A 21525-nucleotide genomic window follows, 5' to 3' on the forward strand; every position below is an offset into this window, starting at 1 on the left:
GTGGTGGTGACGGTTTGGGGTTGGTTTCCTTACCTTAGAATAAATAAAGAAGCAGAGGAACAGCTCTGCAACAGGGAGTGAGCGGTAACACCAGGCTCTCAGACAAAATCCTCAGTGTTGCAGCAGGAGCTCAGCCAGGCTGAAGGCTGGGACAAGAGTGAATCACAGCCAGACACTCTCTCAATCCACCTAAACCATTTTTGTAGCTGCTGATGCCCAGACACCTCTATTTCCTCCACCATATGGACCAGCCCTGTCCTGGATGTCATTCCTGCTAAGCTGTCTAAGGGCAAACATCCTGGTCAGATCCTTCCTCAGTCTGAACAGAGATACAGTGCCACGGTGTACAATGGTTAAGAGATCACAGGGCATGGGAGAGGTGGGACACAGATTTTTTTCAGCAGCATACTGTAAACCGTTAAGTCTGATAAGCTTTGATCCCAGTCACTGCAGCTAGGCCTGAGCAACAGTTTCCTTCTGCTCACTTAGAGTCTTTTTTTGATGAGTTTCTCCAGTTTCCGTATCCGAGAGGACTCCTGCTCAGGCGTAGGAGTGTTCAGCGAGAGGGAGCCGGCATTCTCCACTCCAGAGGGGGGAGCCGGGAGGCGCTGTCGGAAGAGCTCCAGCATGCTGCTTTGCTCGCTCCTCTTCAGGCCCTGTGGAAGCAAAAGAGCAGCGAAGCAAAGCCGGTTAGCCTTCCCTCACCTCAGAGTGGGTGTGCATAAAAACAGCTGCAGGAGGGCCCATTTCAAACCCCAACCCTCCATTCACACACCAAGACCTCTGCATGATCCCAAGACACCTGAGCTCAGATGTGAGCATGCAAAGTGAACTGAAAAGCTGTTCCCCAGTAGTGACTCCGCACACTGTCAGAGTACAAAGGACACGCCTGCCTTGAAGTGCTTTTCCCACTCCCAACCCCCTCTATATTTCTACTGATAAAAGTCACCATCAATCTCAGTGATGAGGAGAAACCCTGTGGGACTTGTGCTGACCTTCATGTCCAGTATCTTCTGGAAGGTATCGGTGCTGCAGTCAGCAAGGAGCTTGATGTAATTGTCAACAAACACAACTGGAGGCTCGTGCGGAGCCATAACCACCTGCCAAGACAGGAAAAAAAGCATATTGGCAAAGCCCTTGTTGCATGGGGAAGACTCACTGGGGCGTTGCTCAAGGCAGAAAGGCAGTGCTGGTGGTGGTGGGAACACTTAGAAGTCCCCAGCACATCAGGCAGCCTGGATGCAGTCCAGATCTGCACTTTGGTTGTGCATCCCTCATGCTCCCTCCCTCCAGAGCAGAGAAAAATCTATCGCAGAGCAATCTGACAATGTTCTGCAGTGACTCCCTGTGTCCTCAGGACAGCTTGGGCCAAGGCGATCTGCTTCACAGTCCTCCTGCTTCTGACATAAAACCTGATGGCTCAGCAGTGCCACATGAAGCTGCCCTGTCCTTTGGGTGCTTCTCTGGAGAGACTGGATGCAGTATGTGAACTTCCTGCTGACTTCTGTCCCAGAGCTCACACCCGCTTAGTCCCAGCAACGGTCAAGTCAGGAAAAAAAATTAAAACAGTCTTGAAGCTGCAAAGATGACTCCTCACTGCTGTATCTTCCTTACCTAAGCAGCGAGCTCTACAGAGAACACATTTCTGATAATGATGGGCAAACCCCCCCATCCTTCTGGGAGAGAGAGAGAGAGAGAATGCACACACACAGGGCAGGAACAGCCCATAACCAGACTCTTCTCTGTCTCTAAAAACATTTCCATCTGTTTGCATTGACCCAGCTCACCCCACACTGTATTCTGTCACCGAGACATTTCTTTCTTTTCCTGCACTTCAGACCAATGAAACATCATAGCCATGTATACACTTATAAATCCCTAATTTACAGCCCTTGTAAAAATCTTCTGCCAAGATGAAAAGCTGGAACTTCAGACAGCATCGCCAGAGGAGAAAGGAAACAGCTCTGTGGGACGTGTGCACCCCGACGCCCTCCTTCCCGCTTGCAGCTGCACTTTGTAGGGCTCAGCTGAATGAATTTGTCTGGGGCATCTGTGAGCTCAGTGATGCTCCTGCTAAATTAGCTGCGCTGGTAGAAGCCTGGGAATTATACTGTAAGGTGCTATTGTTGTATGGAACAGAGGCAACGCTTCCGAGCCATCTCCGTACTAGGTAGAGGAGCCCTGAAAACACTGTGGAGGAGTGTATTAGCCTGGTTGGAATAGTTCTCAGGGAAAAGACTCTTTAACGAGCAATTTGGAAACAGCAGAGAGAGTCTGAGCATCAATAAAGAGAGAAAACATCAGCCAGAGATGACCAGTCAGACTCAGAGAGATCTACTCAGTCACTACCATTAACAAACCTGCCCTGGCCAACCCTTCAGCCCTCCCACCCGCTGACTGCACAGATATTATTCTGTAAAACAGCAGCACACTGAGTGCATGTTGTTTAATTACTAATGATACTGAGCCCCCAATTGGAGCCAGCAGAAGTGCTTTACGCAGCAGCAGGGCGAGCACGGGATGTGTGAGACAAGGCAACCCTGCTGCTACTGGGCAGCCTGCAGACCAGCAGCATCCCAGGCGCTTCCTATCCTGCCTCCATCTCAATCCTGCTGAAGCCAACTCTGTTACTTTTCTGATTCACAACAAGCTCCAAGGAAAGTCCTTTTTCTGCATGCAATAGGCCCCAGCCTCCCCTACTCCTCCATTGGCAGCACCGGGGTATTTGTCTTCAGGTCATTTCTAAAAAAATTTAGACTTGCTTTAACCTAACTACTAACATCTCACCCATCTTATTGCCCAAGTATGGAACTGCAGAACTAATTTCTGAATTCAGAATGCAAATTTAGCTGTGACATTACCTTGGGCATAAGAGCAAAGCACACGGAGCAGCCGGCAGGCACGGAGAGCCCGACTCCGCACGCCCTCCTTGCCTCGGCTGTGGGTTACAGCAGGCTCTGGCTGGCGGCCGCCTGTCCTGCCTGGCAGGTCCCCCTGGTTCACTCACAGCTTCACAGCATCACTGGTAAGCAGGGGACAATCCCATCGCCCAGGAGGGTACAGCTGCACAGCTCCCGTGGCTTCTCCAGGGATCGAACAAGCAAAGCAATGTCAGGGAAGGGGAGATTGCTTTGCTTGTTCCTTTTTTTTATGAAGACAACACACTGCTTTTGGGTCATTTTCCAGGCACCAGGTCTGGAAAACGAAAAAGGACTCTGGTGAATACAGTAACCCAGACATGTTTGCACTGGCTGTTACACTAGACAGTAAACAGGTGACTCAAGCACGGCTTGGCTCCCCTGCGCGATGGTCTGCACAAAGGCCTGGAGAAACCTGAACTGGAGGCTTTGCCTCACAGCACACACTTATGGATGCTCGCTCTCATTTTCACAAGCTCCGGAGGGAATCTGGTGCCCCAGCCCTCCTAGGAAGCAGAACTCGAGCCCTCGGTTACCTTGAAAAATTAAGATGAAAACTCAAATGCAATATTAAAAGAGCAAGGGGGTAAAACCAAGGCAAATAAGCCAGTTCTATAGAACAGCTGGCAGCACACCCGGACAAGCTTGCATACATTCACGTGCAATTGCAGATTGCCGCATTCAAAGGAAGGGCCCCCTGGAATTTGCTCGCTCCGATTCCCAGTCCAGCAGTCTGGCTGGCAGCTTATCAAAAGTCTTGAGTTACCTTCAGGATCATTTCAGCCCGAGTCATGCCTTTCACCACTATCTTTGTGTAGCTGGCAGGAGCCTTCCTCACCACTTGGGACCCAATGGAGGGCAGATCCAGGAGAACCATCTTCAGAGAGTGGGTGTCCAGCAGCAGCTGCAATAGTGAATCGCACCCTGTTATTCAGATCCCTTTTACCAAGCATCATTAGCTGCTCTAATCCAACATCCTTAAAAGTTTAACACTTACTAAGCTGGAAGAATTCCTGGTAACTGAAGTGCACGACGAGAAGGGATGGACCCATGCAATGACACTTTAATGAGACACAATCACCTGTGGCTATGCATCATTGCTCGTTAATTATAACAGCACATGGCTCTGCTAACTTGAAATGACTTACAGCAGCTCAACATCTGGCACGTACGGGATGGATTTCCAATCCTCTCCTCCCAGTACAAAGTGAAACAATCTCCGTTACCTGCAGCCGCATCGCTACTTAGATACTGAGGTCAAATGAAGCAACGCCACGCTTCCTCCTGTGCCCAACCAGCCATTGTGTCAGATTTTCCGCATTTATTCAATTACTTGATTTTTTTTTTCTTTAAAAAGAACACTGCAAAGCAGCATTCAGCCCGGCTCAGTATCCCGTGCTCAGTGGCACAAGGGAACTCACAGCCTATATGGTGTTTTTTACTAGACCAGTGGTAAATAAGCAGCAAGCAGCAGCCACGAAACTTAGCCCAGAGAGACAAGCGCTGTCTGATGACAAAATGCTGTGGGTTAGGGTTTCTTAGAGCAAAATTACCTCAAATCATAGAATGGTTTGGGCTGGAAGGAACCTTAAAGCCCATCCAATTCCAACCCCCTGCCATGGGCAGGGACACCTCCCACTGGATCTGGTTGCTCCAAGCCCCATCCAACCTGGCCTATTCCACAGCAACAGGGGAGAGGAACCAGCATAGAAAGATGCTGGTGGGTGACCAGAGTTCAAGAGCTCCTACAGCAGCTGAGGATCTCTACGCTGCAGAGACAGAGGAGACGGGCTTCTGCAGACCTCTGCACACTGAACCCCAGGAAGGTATGTCCCACTTGTAATGAGATCCATCCACTGTGACTCAGGCTAATAAAAACCTTCCTGGTCTGCTTTAAAGAACCGAATTTGGCCTGTACTCCAATATAGTAATATTTAAACCTTTTAACATTAGACACAAGCCCACTGCTGGCAACTGGGTAATCACTTTAGATGCTTATTTAAAAATAAAAGATTTCATTTAATCACTCTCAGGTTATTGCTCATCGCACAAGATGAGCAGGAATCGTGCTTCACTCGTTTGCTTTTCATTAAGAAAGAGGAAGGGTTTGATGTAAAGCTCCCGTTTATTTTGCGGACACACACTGCTCAGAACCCATCTTTGATGCTTAAAACTCAAGCAGCTTTTAAGGCTCTGATTTGAAGTTCACAACGGTTGCATTAGGGACAATTCTGCATTTTCTTTTTTAATCAGCCCCCAGGGAAGCAGCTGTATGTGCAGGGGACAGCGGAGAGCCTGCTTCATCCTCACAGAGCAGTGAGGTCCCAGCCTGCAGGCAAGGGTGGGAGGTGTGGGGTCCCAGCCCTGCAGCTGCACCCAAGGTAATAAATACTCTGTGCTGCCCATCCACGTGCAACTCAGGGACAGGAGCTCCTGTCAAGGGGAAGCATTTCAACAGAAGCGTTAATTCAAGTGACAGTAATTCAATGTCCTTTTTCCCTGATATCACGTCTCATCATCCTGCAGTATTTGCAGCTCTTAAAGAGCAACAGGGAGGCTCCTGGGAGAAAGGTGGGGAGTCCTGAACCCCAGATTATGGGTCATCAGTTCCCTGTATCTCAGTTACTGAGTTGCAGACAGCTCTTCTCCACCAAGTACACTGTTTTGACAAGTGTTTGTAACACCTGGAAAGCTTTTATGCAGGAAAGAAACTCCTGTCTTCAGGCACTGCAGGATCTCTCACCTCATGAGTTCAAAACTCCCACCAAACCCAGAGCCACAGCTTAGCAATTTTTGGGACGGAACAGAGAAAACACTGCACTGCGCCTCCACAATCTCATCCTCCCAACACGGCTCCGAGGAGAGGGAGAGAGCGGCCATCCATAACTAGCAGGCAGTCTGGAGGAGGCAAAGCTCTATTTGCACTCACTGGAGTTCAGCCAGGACTCAGGCTCCAGCAAAACTGCCATTGGGCTGTGGAGGAGGCCCTGGGCTCCCACGGCTTCACTTCCTCAGAGGGGAAGGAGCTGGCACCTGGGAGCAGTGCACGCAGACCCTGGGAGGATCCAGCATCGCTCTGCTAAAACGGGCAACGCTGCCACCGAGGGCTGGTGGCGCTGAGCACGGCTCTCACTGCGTCTGCACAGGGAACACGCAGGAATCGACCTGCTCCTGGCACATGGACTGTCATGGGGGAGCAAGCTTGGTGGGCATTTAGTGTCCAAAAGGTCTTGGTATTTAAGCCACCCAAGCTGAGAAGCTGCCTGGACACCTGGGATGACTCGGGTTTTGAATTTTGGTAAAGATTTCCTGTTGTCAGCCACGGACTGACTGTGCCCCAGCTCTTCTGAGCAGAGAAGCAAGAGGCTTGAGTTTAATCCCAGGAGGAAGCACAGCAGCAGCAGAGGGAAACTGAGTGCTGACCTATTTTGTGAAAGGATAGCACATTAAAAACTAATCTTTCTGAGGACACGGGAGCTTCTTGCAATAGTTTCTGCCATGAGCAACTTTCTTTCCCTTTGTGCGAGCACAATGAAGTCAATCTCATTGAGATACCTTAGAGGAGTGTGCAAAAGGTTTGTGGCTTCTGTGCTATTGTTATTTTCACGCTCTAAGCCTGCTGCCACTCTGCCCTGTACCCAAGCACCCCCGGTGCCTCGGCTGCCCCAGAGCTCAGGACACAAAACTCAGCTCTCAGCCCCTTTTTAACAAAAACTGCCCCAACAGACTGAACCCAAAAGTCATAAAATACCGCAGCCAATGCAACTGCTCCTTCTCACCTGTTCTGCACCCACCATGCTGATAGGTTTGCATTTGAAGAGATGATTAATGAACTTGGGAATGAAGGAGCTGCAGAGAAGAGAGAAAATGACACAATTAGGTGTCAGCATTTGGAGTCAGACGAGCCTTCTGTCGTAACAAAGCGTGCAAATCCAAACCAGGATGGCTTTCCACAAAGACCTTGTCAATGCCTGGTTCTCAAGCTGACTCAGCCACGTGAAGCATAACAAACAAACCAAACCTAGGTACAATTATTTGAGTTCAATCCATACTGATCTCTAAGTTAATTGAGAAGTTGCACACTACTCTATGTAAATAAATTGCTTTAAACAACGTACGAAGAGTTACAGCACAAGGGCGAGAACAATAAACAAATTGTTGTACATTGGAAAAGCAGCAACATCCCAGAATTGCTATGGCTATTCACAGAGTGGAAGTATCTTGATTGTATCCAGAACCTACATTTCAGTGCATACTAGTAATTCCATAACATGCATATTACACACTGAGCTTGAGGCTCAGCCAAGGCTGGAGGTCTGCTGGGCCCTGGACACACACAGAAAGGCACTTTTCCAGAAAGCTTCTGGCCAACACAATCAACACGAGAAAAAGTTGTGTAAGAAGGAAAGCACCATTGCCCTTTTTTTACTAGTGTGGACTTCAGACTCAGAAAACTTGACTAAGTTACAGCTACTCAACCGGGAAGAATTTGGCAAGGATGGAAATCCAACAGTTGCCGCCTTAAGCAACCAACTCCAGAGCAACAGCTTTGGGTTTAGCTTTTTCCTTCTTGATTTTAGGCTTTGCAGCAGTTTCATTCTTCAGTGGAGAAGCAGACGCTCTCTTCTAGCAGAAGCGCTGGCTGAGCACCTGCAAGACAAGGTCCTGCCGTGCCTACTCTACCAAGGGGCATCACCAGGAAAGCTCAGGAGCTGAATGAATGCAAGGAGAGCGGCCAGCGTGAGCAACACAAATTCCATCTGTCAGGACCACACCACTCCTGCTCGTCTTCCTTTTGCTGCCTTGTTTTTCAATGCACTTTGCTTCTTTCACATGGTCTCTTTGGCTGAACGCCTACAAGGCTCACATTTCCAGGACCCTGCCCATGACCTGGTGGCAGGTCTTGGATTTTAATGGCTCTGTCCCGGGTTCATATAAGTCAGGCTGTTTTCTGTCCTTTTGAACGAGGTGTCGATTGTGGTGATGATCTAAATTCAGCGTGGTTTCCCCCTTGCATCTGTCAAGCTATTTGTTTCCTTCCCACGAATCAAGGAGCACAGGCAGCATCTTGTTTGTCCTGCCACCTGTTTTCCAAGCCAGGACATTTTTTTCTTTTGCCCTTTCTCATGGAAGAATGACAAAAGTGTAACTCAGGCACGGAGCACGCCAAGCTGCTGAGCAAATCGCAAGAAATGGTTCAAAGACAAGTCCTTCCAAGCAAAGGTTCCTTCCCTTTCCCTTCCCTCAGACACAGCCACGACCTCTCTCAGTGAATCATCCTTTCCTGGAGAGGCGTCAAGGAGAACAATTTCAAACTGCTACTGAGAACCAGCTACTGGGCTGCCCCAAACAGCTTTGGATTTGGCCACCAGAGAAATGACCTTGGCAACAAAATATAAAAATAAGAGGAGGAAAACAGGCCCTGTCTCCTCTGGCATGAAAGCACTACAGCAGAGATGTAACTTAGCTGGTTTAGAAGCCCATTTTTCAGGTGTACAACTAATTCCCAGAGGGCAATTACAGAGTGCCAAGCACAGTTGGAGCTTAGGTGATCCTACAAAATGATCAATCTGCTCTGGATGACGCAGCTTGTAGAAGCAGGAGAGCAGAAAAGATTAATTGCACCTTTGATCTTGCATGTAGGTCCAAGCCTCCCTCTCTCTGTAAGGTCAGGCGCGGAGCTAATGCTCATGTTGTGTATGAGAAACAGGGCGAGCCTTTCTTTCTGCAGGGTGGCAGCCAAAAGACCCCTTCCCCTCATATTTTAATCTTCTTTTCTCTATAACCACGTGGTCTCCCACGGACAGCATTCTGTCTTGCATGAAACAATTCCCAGGCCCCTTAGGACGGCCACCCACAATCAACGCAGAAGGGTAAAGCGACCTTCCATCCCCACATGCCTTTTATTTCACGCTGCCTTATTGGAAACAGCTTCCCAACTCCAGCAGGACAGACAAGACAAACCGTAAGATCCGAGGGCTGCTCTGGTTTTTTTTTTCTCTTTTTTTTGGACTAGCACAGACCATCGAGAGCAGTTGCACTTAACTGAAAAATTCACTTGGGTCTCTTGCCTAGTCTGGACTCAATGCTTGGCTCTTCCAGCATACAGCAGGCAATCCTGATGTGAATAATACGTGCGTATGCAACAGGAATGCCCTGCGCAGGGTTTTGTACTCTAAATGCCTTTACTCCCTGCACATCCACAGAGCTAGATTAGATGCCAGAATTCATTAACAGTTTCAGCTATAAAACTGAATCCAGCAAACCCTCCATAGAAGCAGACAAGCCCCCAGTGTAATAATAAAGCAGTGCAAGACAGATTAAGAACCTAAAGCACAGAAACCGCAGCATCTGAGAGGCTCCCATCCAACGGGAGTGGCTCTGCCAGAGCCTGTGTTTTCCTAATCCCCTGTACCGATGATGCATCAAACACAGTGCCTCGCTAAGCAAGGCAGACAGAGGTGCAACCACAGTCTGTCTGCCCAACAAATGAGCTACTGCAGGACATCATTCAAAGCTGAGTCACCACAGCTGAGAAAGGGGTTGCTTTATGCCACCCTGCGAGGCGCTGCTCAGCCCTTGCAGGCTCACTCAGGGCTAGCTCAGCCCGCTGCTTCCAAACCTCCAGGAGCCTCTTCCTCGTGCCCTTCCTCCACCCAAGTCCTCTCAGTAAAAGCACGATGCAAAGGGCAGAGCAACTGGGAGGACGTCTGCTGCAGTTACCCACCACGCCTGGCTGTTTGTGACGGACGAGACGCTTTTCTGGCGTGCGGGAAAGCTGTTTGTTTTTCCTACCTCTCGATTCTAATCTCTTCCTCATTGAGGTCAGGTCACAGACTTCCCAAACACATCCTGGTGCAGCAGCCATGGCTTCACCACCGCGGTTTTTGATTTCAAAGGATAAGGACTGAGATGCAGCGAGAACAGAGCCCCTTCACCCTGCCCGCGAGTGCCTCCTGGAAAGCCGGCTGCTTCTCACCGTTTCAAGGGAGTGAGGGTTGAATATTGGTCAAAACAAAGCAAAAATGACAAATTAGGTTAGAGGATTGATGCGATTTCTGATGGCCATTTTTCATTTTCCAGACTTGGCTCAGATCCCTTCAGTTTTAAATTTAGTGACTTTAGATGCCTTCTCCCCTGTGGTCCTGTAACTCAATACTGGTGCTTTATACAATCCATTAGAGCTGAGGAGTGGCTGGCAGATCAAAACGATACAGGCATTAGCATATGGAGAAGCACAATGCCTGTTAGAAGGATTTGCAGCATTGTGGGGCACACAAAATGCCAGATCTTTATATCGGACAGGTCAGCGTATTCCGTAAGAATTCAGAGCTTCAGAAATACAAATGTTTGTATGTATTAAAACACATAGGACAACGCACCCTTACCACTGGGCTAATTCTCCTTAAAACCAAGCAGTACAGAAGGACTAAATATAATCCAGCAAAAACAATCTTCCGTGGCTCTCAAGAAATGCAATTTCCACTCCTACAACTGATCTACAGTGCAGGGAATTCAGGATTGAGTCTTAATTTTAATGTGCTGTAGTTTTATTAAAAACGTTTTAACCGGAGTGGTAGTTCTGCAGGTTTCTGCGCTCTGCTACGGAACACACTGGGATGAAGGCACTCAGATGTGAACTTCTCTCAAATATGAGAGCTGGGTATTTTATTTGGAGTTTATTTGGTATGTGCTTAGCAATAAAGTTAAAAGGGAGGCAACTAAGCTGAGGTATTAAGAGTGCACTGGGAACAGCTGAGTAAATGGGGGTTTTTATTTATCACTATGTTAGCGATATAAAATTCGAGCGTAACCACATCGAAGGCTTAAGTGCAATAAATTTCCACCAAGACAGCATTTCAAACAGTGATTACGGGCAACGTCATAATATGATTTATCAGTAACTGCTCCTTAATGCTAACTAATGAGTACCCTGAGATAGAAAGGGGGAACAAAACTCTCAGGCCAGCCTCCCTGCTGCGAAGGCTGACGGTTCTCAGGAGAGCCAGCTGCATCCTGAAGCAGGAGCTGAAGCTCCAGTCTCAACCCCACACAGTAACTGCCAGGCCATAGAGTTTATTTCAGGCTGATTAACTTATTAGAGATGAATGAAACGTTAAGGTATTTTAGAGTGACACATGATCCGTGTGGTTCTGCTCCACCAGCAGGGTCACATGCAACACCAAAAGCGGCAGCTACAACTGGCAGAGTCCTCCTCCCAAGGTTTTTTCTCGGGGCATTGGCGTGCAAAGCTCAGCTGGCCACAGGCAAGCAGGCAAGAGTTCAAAGTATCTGCCCAAAGAACTGAATTTTTGTTTCAGACAGCTGCAAAGTCTGGATGGCCAAGAGATGCTGGAGAGCTGCACCCTCAACCCTAAATCCAGAGGCAAGGGGAATTTCTGTCTAATTTCCCAGTTCCTCCACGCTGCCCAAGTGACTTGCCAGGAAGGCACCTGTAATAGCCCCCAAAATCTGAACGTGTATTTCCTCTCCTTTCTGAAATACTTTTGCACAGAAAAACAGCTTTTAGACTGTGAAGTTAAAATACCCTCATCGCACATGCTCTCCTCACAGTGCTATAGCTATTACAAAAGTATTTTGAAGCAAATGATGCACCCAATTTCTGTGCACCTAGAAGCACCGTAGCCTCTTATCCCACTGGAAGGAAAGTAGGTTTCCACAGCAAGAATCGTGTCTACAGTCAGACATTCGAAGCCTTTTTAAGATGCCAGACCCCAAAACCTTCTGTACTTGGCAAACAACGGATAGTGATCATCGCAATATTTTGTGGGATGGTTTAGGCACATGGAAAGGAATTAATCAATACAAATGTGCAAAAAAATGTGCCTCAGCAGGAAACTTGAGACAAGAAAATGAAATACCTTTTAACCTTGCCAGCTGCTGCTGGGTTTTGCTGCCCTACCCCACCTCCCCTCTGTGCCCTCCCTGGATGAACAGGGTCTTCCCCTGGACATCGAGCAGCCTTGATGCTGCAACGCTGAAGGCAAACAGACTGTCCCGTACAGACTAATGAGAACCAGAGAACTCGAGAAACCCTGTGCCACGGGTTGGTAACTTACTTTGCAAATTTTATACAGAACTGAGTGAAATACTTTCTCGTGGAGGCCAGGTTGTCGCGGATGATGGGGACATTCTGTTTAATGTGGAGAATCACTGAGGTGACATAAGGACTCTGGTCACCAACGTGTTCCACGTTCTGCCACTGCATCTGCACAAAGGGGAAAAAACAACCAAAGAGACTGTTTAACTCATTAAGATTCAAGCAATAGGCAAGGAAACCTGTATGAACTTCCTGCCAAAAAACCTCTAAGGAATCATCAAGTCTCCGCAATTCACCACCAAGGTCATGTTCTTCGTCACTGTTCTGATGGAGAAAACCCCTCCACAAGAAGATACACAGAAAACCCAAACCGTCCCTTTTTGCACCAGAACAGAGATTGTGACTAGTAACCTACACAAATGGGGACCACTCAGATTAAAAAAATCTTTTGAAGCATGCCAGACCGCCTAAATATTTAACAGTTTCCAGTTTGCTGGGATGAAGTGCCCTTATAAATCCTGATTACAGGCATTTGAGAAAATATCTGCAAGCTTGCAAAGTCTGGATTCCTGTATGGCAGCCAAGACTTTAATACTAGCGAGTCTGCTGACAGATAGATGGAAGAGGTAGAAATAGCCTTAAAGTCCAAAGCACTCCACACCAGCGCAGCTCGCCCTGCAAACACTACTGGTGCACAACTCAGGATGCCGACTTCAGCTCATCCCAAACACACGTCACAAAAATACAAACCAAGAAGGTTATTCACCCTCCCAGTTTGTTTTCGTTTACTGTGAGCAGACCTGCGATGGAACAGCCCCTGTGAGCCATATGTGCGACTCCCCTGAGTTTCTCTAAGCCTTATGTGCTGTATGCAGGGAGTATACATGTGAAAAAAGAGGTAATTGGGTAAGGCAGTGTGCTCCAACTCACTGTTTGGAGATGCAGGTCCTCATGCTGGAGATGGAACAGGAGGGAAAAGGGCATGAAATTGGGACAGAAACCAGGGCACATGAAGAAGATGAGTTTTTTCTTTTGTCCTCAAACCTGTTTTCTCAAGTTCTGGATTTTGCACGCAAAGTTTTTTTATTGCTGGTTTTAATTCAACTACAGCTATTTGTCCCCTGCAACCCAGCTGGTTCAATCCCATCCAAACAGCCTAAGTGAATTAATGGGTAAGAGAAGCCAAATTCTTTGTAAAACCACAATGTCTGAGAGAGTCTAACGTGCCCTACCAAAGCTGTCCTTATTTAAACTAAACAAGCAAAACCCCAACCTGCTCATCTTGCACCACCCAGCTGGCTAGGAGGGATATCGGTCTCATTGCCTGCTCTACGGCCTTCATCCCATCTCCCTTCCCTCTGGAAGATTGCTCAAGAGAAAACTGCATTTCTACTCCTCATGGAACTTGTCATATCTAAAGAAAATACTTAGTGCCTGTCTCCCTGATGGACTCACACGATCCCAGCGTTGACTTTTCTTAGCAGACAGCGATCCACAACGAACAGACCATCTCCGTACAGCGGCAGTGGCCAGAAAGTGGGAACGAACTGCTGAGCTGAATTATTGCAACGACAATAAAACAGTAGCTTTTTCAATTTGTTGGCCTTCATTCCAAAAGCAATATTTTACAACCAAACCTTTGAAGCATGAACAATAAAAATAGCCCTTTGTGTGTGTATGTGGGTGTGTTTCACCCAAAAAAAACCCCAGTAGCTGCAATGAAAGACATAGTACACATACTGAAAAGCCATCACAAGAAATATGAGCCCAACTCTTCTGGTAAAGTGTTGTTCCTGTCATTTTAAATTGATTTCTTTTTTTTTTCCCCCCTTCTCCTATGTTTTTCTTGGGATATCCACCTAGTTTACATACACAAGCTGAAAACAAGCCCAAAGAATGGGAGCAGCGAGGCCTCGCGTGCCCCGGCCAAAGGGAGAAGCCCAGCAGCAGCCGAAAGGCACCTGCACAACGCGAGGACACAAGTGATGCGGCCAACGTCACAGGCACAACCTGGGTTTGAAAACCTGGTACTACCTTAAAACCTGGTTTTTACAACAAAAACATGGGGCTCTTAAGATTTTAGGGTGCTTTCTTAAAAGAGGGAGAAGAGAGGAAAGCCTGAGAGAAACCATGGGGTGGTTTGGTACGTAACAAGAGCTGCAGCACCTCCTGAGCTCAAGAGTGCTTGCTCCTGGCTCCATCCAGCTGTGGGTTCCCATGTCCCCATGTGTCCCTGTGTCACCAGAGAGCTGGGAGTGGGGTGGCAGGGCCAAACCAGGAGCCACCAGGTCCCACCTCCATGTCCAGCTCTGACACGGGTCTCTAGCAATGGGCTTGCTTCCTGATTTAATGGAGGATGAATCAGTCTTCAAGTCTCCCTGTGCTCAGTCACATCCCAGTGCCAGCTTATTGTTACAGGCTCCAAACTGGGCATAGAGAGCATCTCCAGGCCAGCACCTTCTCCCTTGACCCATGTTCACTCATGCAGGAAGAGGTGGGAGGGAAGAGGAAAGCCGGTGGGTTCCGCAGGCAGCAGATATTGCCTCCTTTGGAATTGCCTCTGTCATTTTTCAACACGAGTTTTGGTTCGCACTGTTGCTGCACCCTGTGTGATGGCTAAAACGCACCCATGCTGGCTTTTAATCAGCAGCTGGAAGCTCTGTTTGCTCTACTCTTGGGAGCTTTCCTTGCATGTATTGGAGAGATTATTAGAGCTCTGTGTTTAAGCGCTTGCTGTTGTCCACTCAGTTGCAAGGGAGCAGGGAACTGCAGCTGTGCCAAAAGGTTTTAATGAAATATAAAAACCCAGCAAGCGATCAATATGAGTCACTAAAATGTCCCCCAGCCCCGCTTACAAGTACAGTTTTACATATAAATCGATGCTTAATTTGGCAAATAAATCAAACCTCACCCAGTGCAATCCATAAACTTAACTGAGGCAAAGACATCCCATTCAGATTAGTAGCTCCCTTATCCCAGCAATTAAAAATAAAGCACACCAGGCAATTTAAGCTCCTGCTACAGAGCAGTACAACACATTCACAGTATTTTGTTATCCAGAATATGACAAGAGGGGTTTAGGGCAAATTCCTCTCCCGCTCTACATCCCAGCTCCCCATCCCACAGCCGTGTTTAATCATTCTACACCTGCTATAAAGTTTGAGTAAAGATTATCACCTACAAATTTTGTAGTATGGGGCCTTCCCATCATTTACCATTTCTTCCAGAACACACAAGGTAAAGAACCAGGGAAACAGCACCATTCCCAGCTGAAAGCAATATTCACAATGCTGTTTTCTGTGTTAAAGTCTCTAAAGTGGCCTGGAGCCAAAGGCAATTTAGAGGTTTAAGCATTTCTTGATTTACCTCTATAGTTATCAAACATTTTTGCAAGATAAAAAAGTCCAGTCAGAATCCAACAAAGGACTGGGAATGTTGAATCCTGGAGGACAAAGTGAAGTAAATGAAAAGAAGCTAAACAAAGGAAGAACCCCAAAGAGTAGGGGTCTTGAGACAGATATACCTTCCCAGTACAGGAAAATTGGAATTGATCAGGCACAGAATCTTTAGTCCTTCATTAAAGACATAAATTTTACACACCTGAATACTAACTTTGTGCTTGAATAATGATATGCATTTCTCAGTCAATTGTCAGAGTAATACTGGAGCCCTGAAGGAAAGGGTGGAAAAGGGACAAGGAAAAAAAACTCTTGCACCAAATGCAGCTCTAGTAAAAATCACATAAAAGCAACTCTGTCTGATGCAAACTGGAATGTGTGCACAAGTGACAAGTATTTATTTAGCTAATTTCATAACACTTAACTTGTTTATATATCATCAGACCCATCACATGTGCTGTGTTTTACGAGTGTTCCAAAGACAAAAATAAATGGCCCACCAGCTGCTGCTTTCTCAAGGTTGTGGTTTACTCGGGTATAAACAGTCAGAGCTCAGTGATTCAAAATCTACTACGCTACGTAGGCTCAGGAGATCTAAGGAACTGACATGGCACACACACACACACCACCTGAAGTGCCGAGCCCTTCCTAATGGTGTTATTTTACTGGGAAAAAAAGTCCTCTTTTCATTTGGAACAAGTACAAGCTCTATTACCAGCTGCATTCCACTTCAAATATTAGCTGGGGGTGGCGGGGCCAGTTACAGCTGGAACACATCATAAAGCAGAAAGCTATTAAAATTCATGGCAGCGAGACAGTGTGTTGATCCTACAAAAATGGAGCTCTATGTTTAATATTTCTAATTAAAAAAATAGTTCAATCCACTTTTGTTGTCTTCACCTCTGTCTAAAGCAGTCTGGGTTTTCACAATACTTTGGCAAGAAAACACAGCTCTGCATTTCAAATGTATAAAAGCCAGCAGCGTAACTGCAACAAAATCCTTAAGCACTAATCACATGGGCCTCTCTAGGAATGGCTCCATATGTCCTTGAGGGGATCACAGAAGCAGTAGGGCTCAATCTCAATTCCATATTACCCTTTCAGTACCTCTATTTAACAGCCACAAACGAGCAGGCTAGTAAAACGCCCCGTCAAAGAACACAAAGAGGACAGCAAACGAGAAGGTGTATTTGAAATTCAGGCTAACAAAAGTTTTCCCCATGTTAAAGGCTCTCACTGGCATCAGGAGTGGAAAGAGAAATCCTTATACGCTTACAGTTCATTGTCTGTCTTTTTAATGTGCTGCAAAGACTGAAAGCTCTAATCTGAATATTAAGAAGTTTTGGAGTGAAGGATGTATTTATAAATACAGGAATTGCTGCTCTAAGAAGCAAGAAGAAATCAATACAGTGCTGTGTCTCAAGGGAGCATAAAAGGATATATCGATAGTGAAATCAAGCAACCAAAGCAAACCAGAACTCCATAACGATCCTAAGGCTACTGCTTGCCGAAACAAATCTGCCCCCTACCTTGCTCATAGCAGTCAGGGCAGGGTCACAGGCTGCATCCAGGTCCTGCACCAACAGCTGGATGCTGTTGGAGATCACACTGCAAAAAAAATCAAGCATGAGTTTTAAAATAGTATGCAACCTCCGACTAGTGCCAGAACTAGCGGATTTGACTGTGAAAGGAGAAAAATCATCGACTAGCTGACAGCAGCATTACGCTGGGAATACACATGGCTAAAAGTTGTATTGAAAAGAAGCTGGGAAATTCTGTATGCTGTTCATCCGGAGCTACACAATGGACTCCGGTGTGGAGAGGGCATTTTTATAGGTGACCTTTCTCTGTTTTGACACATAGAAGGGGCTGGAGATCAAAGGCATCAGACCGGGGTAACCCCCACCTTCGCATCAAGAAGAGAAGAAACCCTTGAGCACTGAGCCCAGACTGGGATGTGGCTTCAAATTTAACCCAGTCTGTATAAAACTAACATTTTATCATCTCTCCAGTTATTCACAGCCAATATTCTACCACTCGCAGGAACTCGCAAAGTAGGTTTAAAAAACCACATCTCTGCGAGTTCTGAACGTGTCTCCCATTTGAGAAGATCAAGGCAGATGCCTTATTTACACCATGTCTAGGATTGCCGCCATCCATTGTTCGAGTTTCTCACAGACATACACCAGACTAAAGCACACATTAGTCAAACACGCTTCCCTCCCTCCCCTTTTTGGTTTTAAACAGCATGATACTGCTTAGAGACATGTTTGAGGCCACGATATCGTGACGTGCATAAAGGTGTAACTGATCCTAAAACAACAGCCGAGAAACACTGCGTGCAGCAGCTCGGACCACCCTAAGGGCATGTAACCCAGTACTCATCACAGACAACTTCTGCAAGAAGCAACAACTGACTGTATTTCACTACTATATACAATTTTTAAAACAGTGTAAACTAAATCTGCCGCAGATGCCTGTTTACAACTTGGGGATTATACATGTAAGAGCCGGATTTTACTTTTGCTCTTTTTCATGATGGTAGCACAGATGGGAATCGCAAGATCTATAACCAATGTTTCCTCAAACCATCTTTCCTCCCCGACGTCTTTTTTGTGAAGCTCTGGGTACTGCTCTGGAGTTCACTGTTCAAAATATTTTGTGTCCACCTCCTCACGGAGATACAGCATCACCCACTCGTAATTCTGCTGCTGGGATCTGGGAGTTGCTCATCACCGCAGCCCACAGAGGTTGTCTCTTCCCTTTCCTAGAGCTCCATAAAAACTGGAACAGGGTGCCAAGTAAAAGACGGTTCTTCCAGAGCAATTAATTTGTTTGTAAAGGCAAAATCATCCAAAATTAGTTGGAAAAACTAGTATGGGAGATGAAGTGACCCCTAGCTTCAAGTTACACGATCTGAAACTTGCATTGGGTTAAAAAAAGCCTGTGAGCGGTTCTGCTGGTGCCTCTGCATCTGCTGGGCACTCCAGGATTTACTCCCTTGGGGGATTCTACCAGCTCAAGAGAGTCAGACTGAAATAACCATCTCTTGGGCACAGCTGACTCCTGCAGGGCACCTGCTGTCACTGGCTTGTAGTGAAGAGTTGTGGGCCAGCAGCCAAATGAAAAGCAGCCCTGACAGTGGAAGGAAAGGGACTTCATCACCAGTCTCCACACGTTAGGAGTCTGTCCAAAACTGGGTCACCATGTGCAGGCTCTTGCCTAAGAGCCACAAGACTGCAAACAGGGAGAGAAACCTATTGGTCTCCACTTCAAAAGAAATCCCTGCTGTAAAGGAGTAATGGTGCAGCAAGAAGGGTGCTACAAAAACAGAGAATCATGACATGCCAAGAGGGCTGGGACCCTGGTTCTGCCAGAAGCCTCTTCAAATCTTTGCCCCGGGCAGCACAGAACAATTCTTCAGTGGCAGTTAATGAATCCTCACGTGATTCCTTGACAGATGCACAGAACTTGAAGCACAGGGAAGCCAAGGCCACAAATGAGCCGTGTAGCTCTAATAGAAGTTCTTACTACAGCAGCTCAACACTTCAGGCCTTCAAGAGGTCTCTAAACGCTGTCCATAATCTCACAACAGATCAACAGGGCAGGAGGGGTGGGAATCGTGGATTTTTGGATTTACATAACAATAATTTTCCTTCTGTTGAGCTTCAGGAAGACCTCATTACCTTTTCCACATTTCCTGAAGAAAATACTTAGCCACCCCAGGGGCAAAACCCTCTGAGCTGATCACTCTATACGCATTTACGGTGGTTCTGTGAAGGAAGGAACACTTTCCAGGGTGTGTAAGCAGTCAGGTTTTATCACTTTCTTTATAACCATGTCTAACAATACATCAACTCCCTGAAGAAACAACTTGTTTGATGTTGCATGAGCAAACGCCAGAGAGGTTTATAGCTATGACTTACGCTGACAGAAGACTGGACAAAGCACTGTACTGGAACAGACTGAAAGTCAATTAAAAAAACCCTTCTTACAAGATACATCAGGCCTGTCAGTTTAACTTTAAAGCTCTCCAAAATGGCAAATGTGAACTATACATTGAAACAATTTCCAAAACACGTCATATTGGCTGCCTATGACCAAGCACCTCATGAAACAGCCACTGTGGAAACAGCAAAGACTCAAGGTAGCTGTCTCCTGCTGGACAGGTCACAAAACCCCACAACACTCAACCATGACTCATCCATGTTAAGAAAATCCCATCATAAGGTATATTTTTTTTCTACTGACCCGGTTACCTTGCTTGCTTTGGCTTAGTGGACATGACAACCCTAGCTTTTGGTCAAGGATTTGCTCTTAAATAGGTCTGAGAAATATCTAAAGGGAAGGGAGTCTCTGCAGCCTGGAACAGAGCCCAAGACCACGTGAAAAACCTGGAAGGAGATTCAGTGGGATCCTACCCACTGGAGCAAGAGAGGAGGAACCACAGAAAGGAAGTCTTCTGAAAAATTCTTATTGCTATCTGGGCTAAATCTTAGTTTAGGGAGACGGAGAGATGGTGACAGGAATTACTGCAGCTTTGCCAAGGTTTTCTTTTGTCCGATGTGAGGCAAAGCAATTAATTTTTTCGCCTTGATTTCCTTCTCTCAGAAAATATTCAATCTGTTTGTTAGTGGCGGAGAGGAGAGGATGTTAAAGAGTAATATTTTTAGTATCGTTACGTGAAAAGTTATTTTGATGAATGACAATCTTTTCTCAACTATAATCCCCAAATATCAGATTGGATCAGTCTTTTATGTCATCTGAAATGGGGTTTGATCAGACTGACAAGGCTGCTGATTAACAGTGGGAAGTTAAAGCAGGAAGGAACGTACTGAAATAGCTTCCTTTCTTGAAATGTAACAGCCACCTCACAGAGCTGCCAAGATGCAAATGATGGTTCGAATGGAAACTCACTGTTTCCTCTCCCCTTTCCAGTGCTCTTATTCCTTTGGCTAGGAGGATGGGGAATGACTACATGTGAAGGCTGTACTACTGCTGCTCTTGAACTGGCCAAGGGGTGACCATTCCTTCACCAGGAAAATGCCTGTGCCTCGCCTGTGTATCTGGGTGAGTCCCATGACAGTAGGATCTTGGGCTCACATTACTCCAGCACCATCTGGCTGACAAACTAGGGTGGTTTGATACTCTCTGGGAGGATGTATCTGCTGAACGTACATGCTGAAAGTGTCCATCTCTCCCGTCAGGTTGATTCTCTCCACAAGGCTCGCATCCACTTTTTCTTTGAGTTTCTCTTCCAGCTGTCAGGAAACAAAACAAGCAACAGAAAGATCAGATTTCTTACTTGAAATGAAAACTTACATCCTGCAAAAATCAGCTTCTTAAAACCTAATCTGTGCACAGACAATATCCAAAACTCAGCCAGTGAATTGAACCATGGAAATTTCTCCATGTCGGACACCTGAGACACTGAGCTGCCAGGATGGCCTGTGGCTCTGTGTCCTCAAAGAAGCAACCTCCAAGGTCACACATGTAACTCTAGTATAACGTGCTAATGTACTAGCTTAACGCTGTGGCACCTGTCCTGCTAATAAAGATTTTTTCCAACATCCTGTCTGTGCCCAAACAGCAAAGGAGAAGGATTGCCAGTTCTCCTGGTGGAGAAGTCCTGATACAGCCAAATATCACAGCTCATCAACTAACCTACAGCATTTTGAAAGCACCTGAACATAAGGAGCGTTGTGGCTGCAAAGCATATCAGCATAAAGACTGTCTCACCTCCACTTCACCATGCTCCAATATTTCATGGAAGCATCTTCACAAACCTATTGTGAATTATCGTTCTTCTCGGTTTTATAAAATGGTGATCATGAACCACAAAAAGTCTCTATTGTAAAAAAAAAAAAAAAATTTGGGCCCTAATCCAAAACAAATTATGTAAAAAGTACACAAGGATTGAATCCAAAACCAATGCTGCAAAGCAGGATTACAGCAAATTACTCTTCTGAGGTTGAAACAGCAAAATCAATACTTTTCTTTCTTTGAAATATAGATTTAACAATGAAATAATCTCATAATCAACAGGAAGCTATGTGCAGCAGAGACTACTACGGACATCTTAGTATTTCTGACTCTTCCAGTGTCCACAGCAGCCCAACCCTGAAGAGGGAGCAGCACAGGATCTCGT

At 46.3% G+C, this 21525-nt stretch overlaps 1 protein-coding gene across 3 annotated transcripts in view; it reads right to left on the reverse strand.

Annotated features, from left to right (window-relative positions):
- VPS53 (VPS53 subunit of GARP complex) overlaps window positions 1-21525 on the reverse strand; it is a 63490-nt gene continuing 41965 nt past the window's right edge. For all 3 annotated transcript variants that reach the window (XM_069874260.1, XM_069874259.1, XM_069874261.1), the window contains 7 exons: window positions 20556-20638; window positions 16907-16985; window positions 11999-12147; window positions 6698-6767; window positions 3685-3822; window positions 996-1100; window positions 1-656 (listed from right to left, as the gene is read on the reverse strand). In XM_069874260.1, coding sequence (XP_069730361.1) covers window positions 486-656; window positions 996-1100; window positions 3685-3822; window positions 6698-6767; window positions 11999-12147; window positions 16907-16985; window positions 20556-20638 — 795 coding nt within the window. In that variant the 3' untranslated portion in view covers window positions 1-485. The remainder of the gene's footprint in view (window positions 657-995; window positions 1101-3684; window positions 3823-6697; window positions 6768-11998; window positions 12148-16906; window positions 16986-20555; window positions 20639-21525) is intronic.

This window comes from Phaenicophaeus curvirostris, chromosome 21, assembly GCF_032191515.1.
Source record: "Phaenicophaeus curvirostris isolate KB17595 chromosome 21, BPBGC_Pcur_1.0, whole genome shotgun sequence".
In the NCBI taxonomy this organism is placed as follows: Eukaryota; Metazoa; Chordata; class Aves; order Cuculiformes; family Cuculidae; genus Phaenicophaeus; species Phaenicophaeus curvirostris.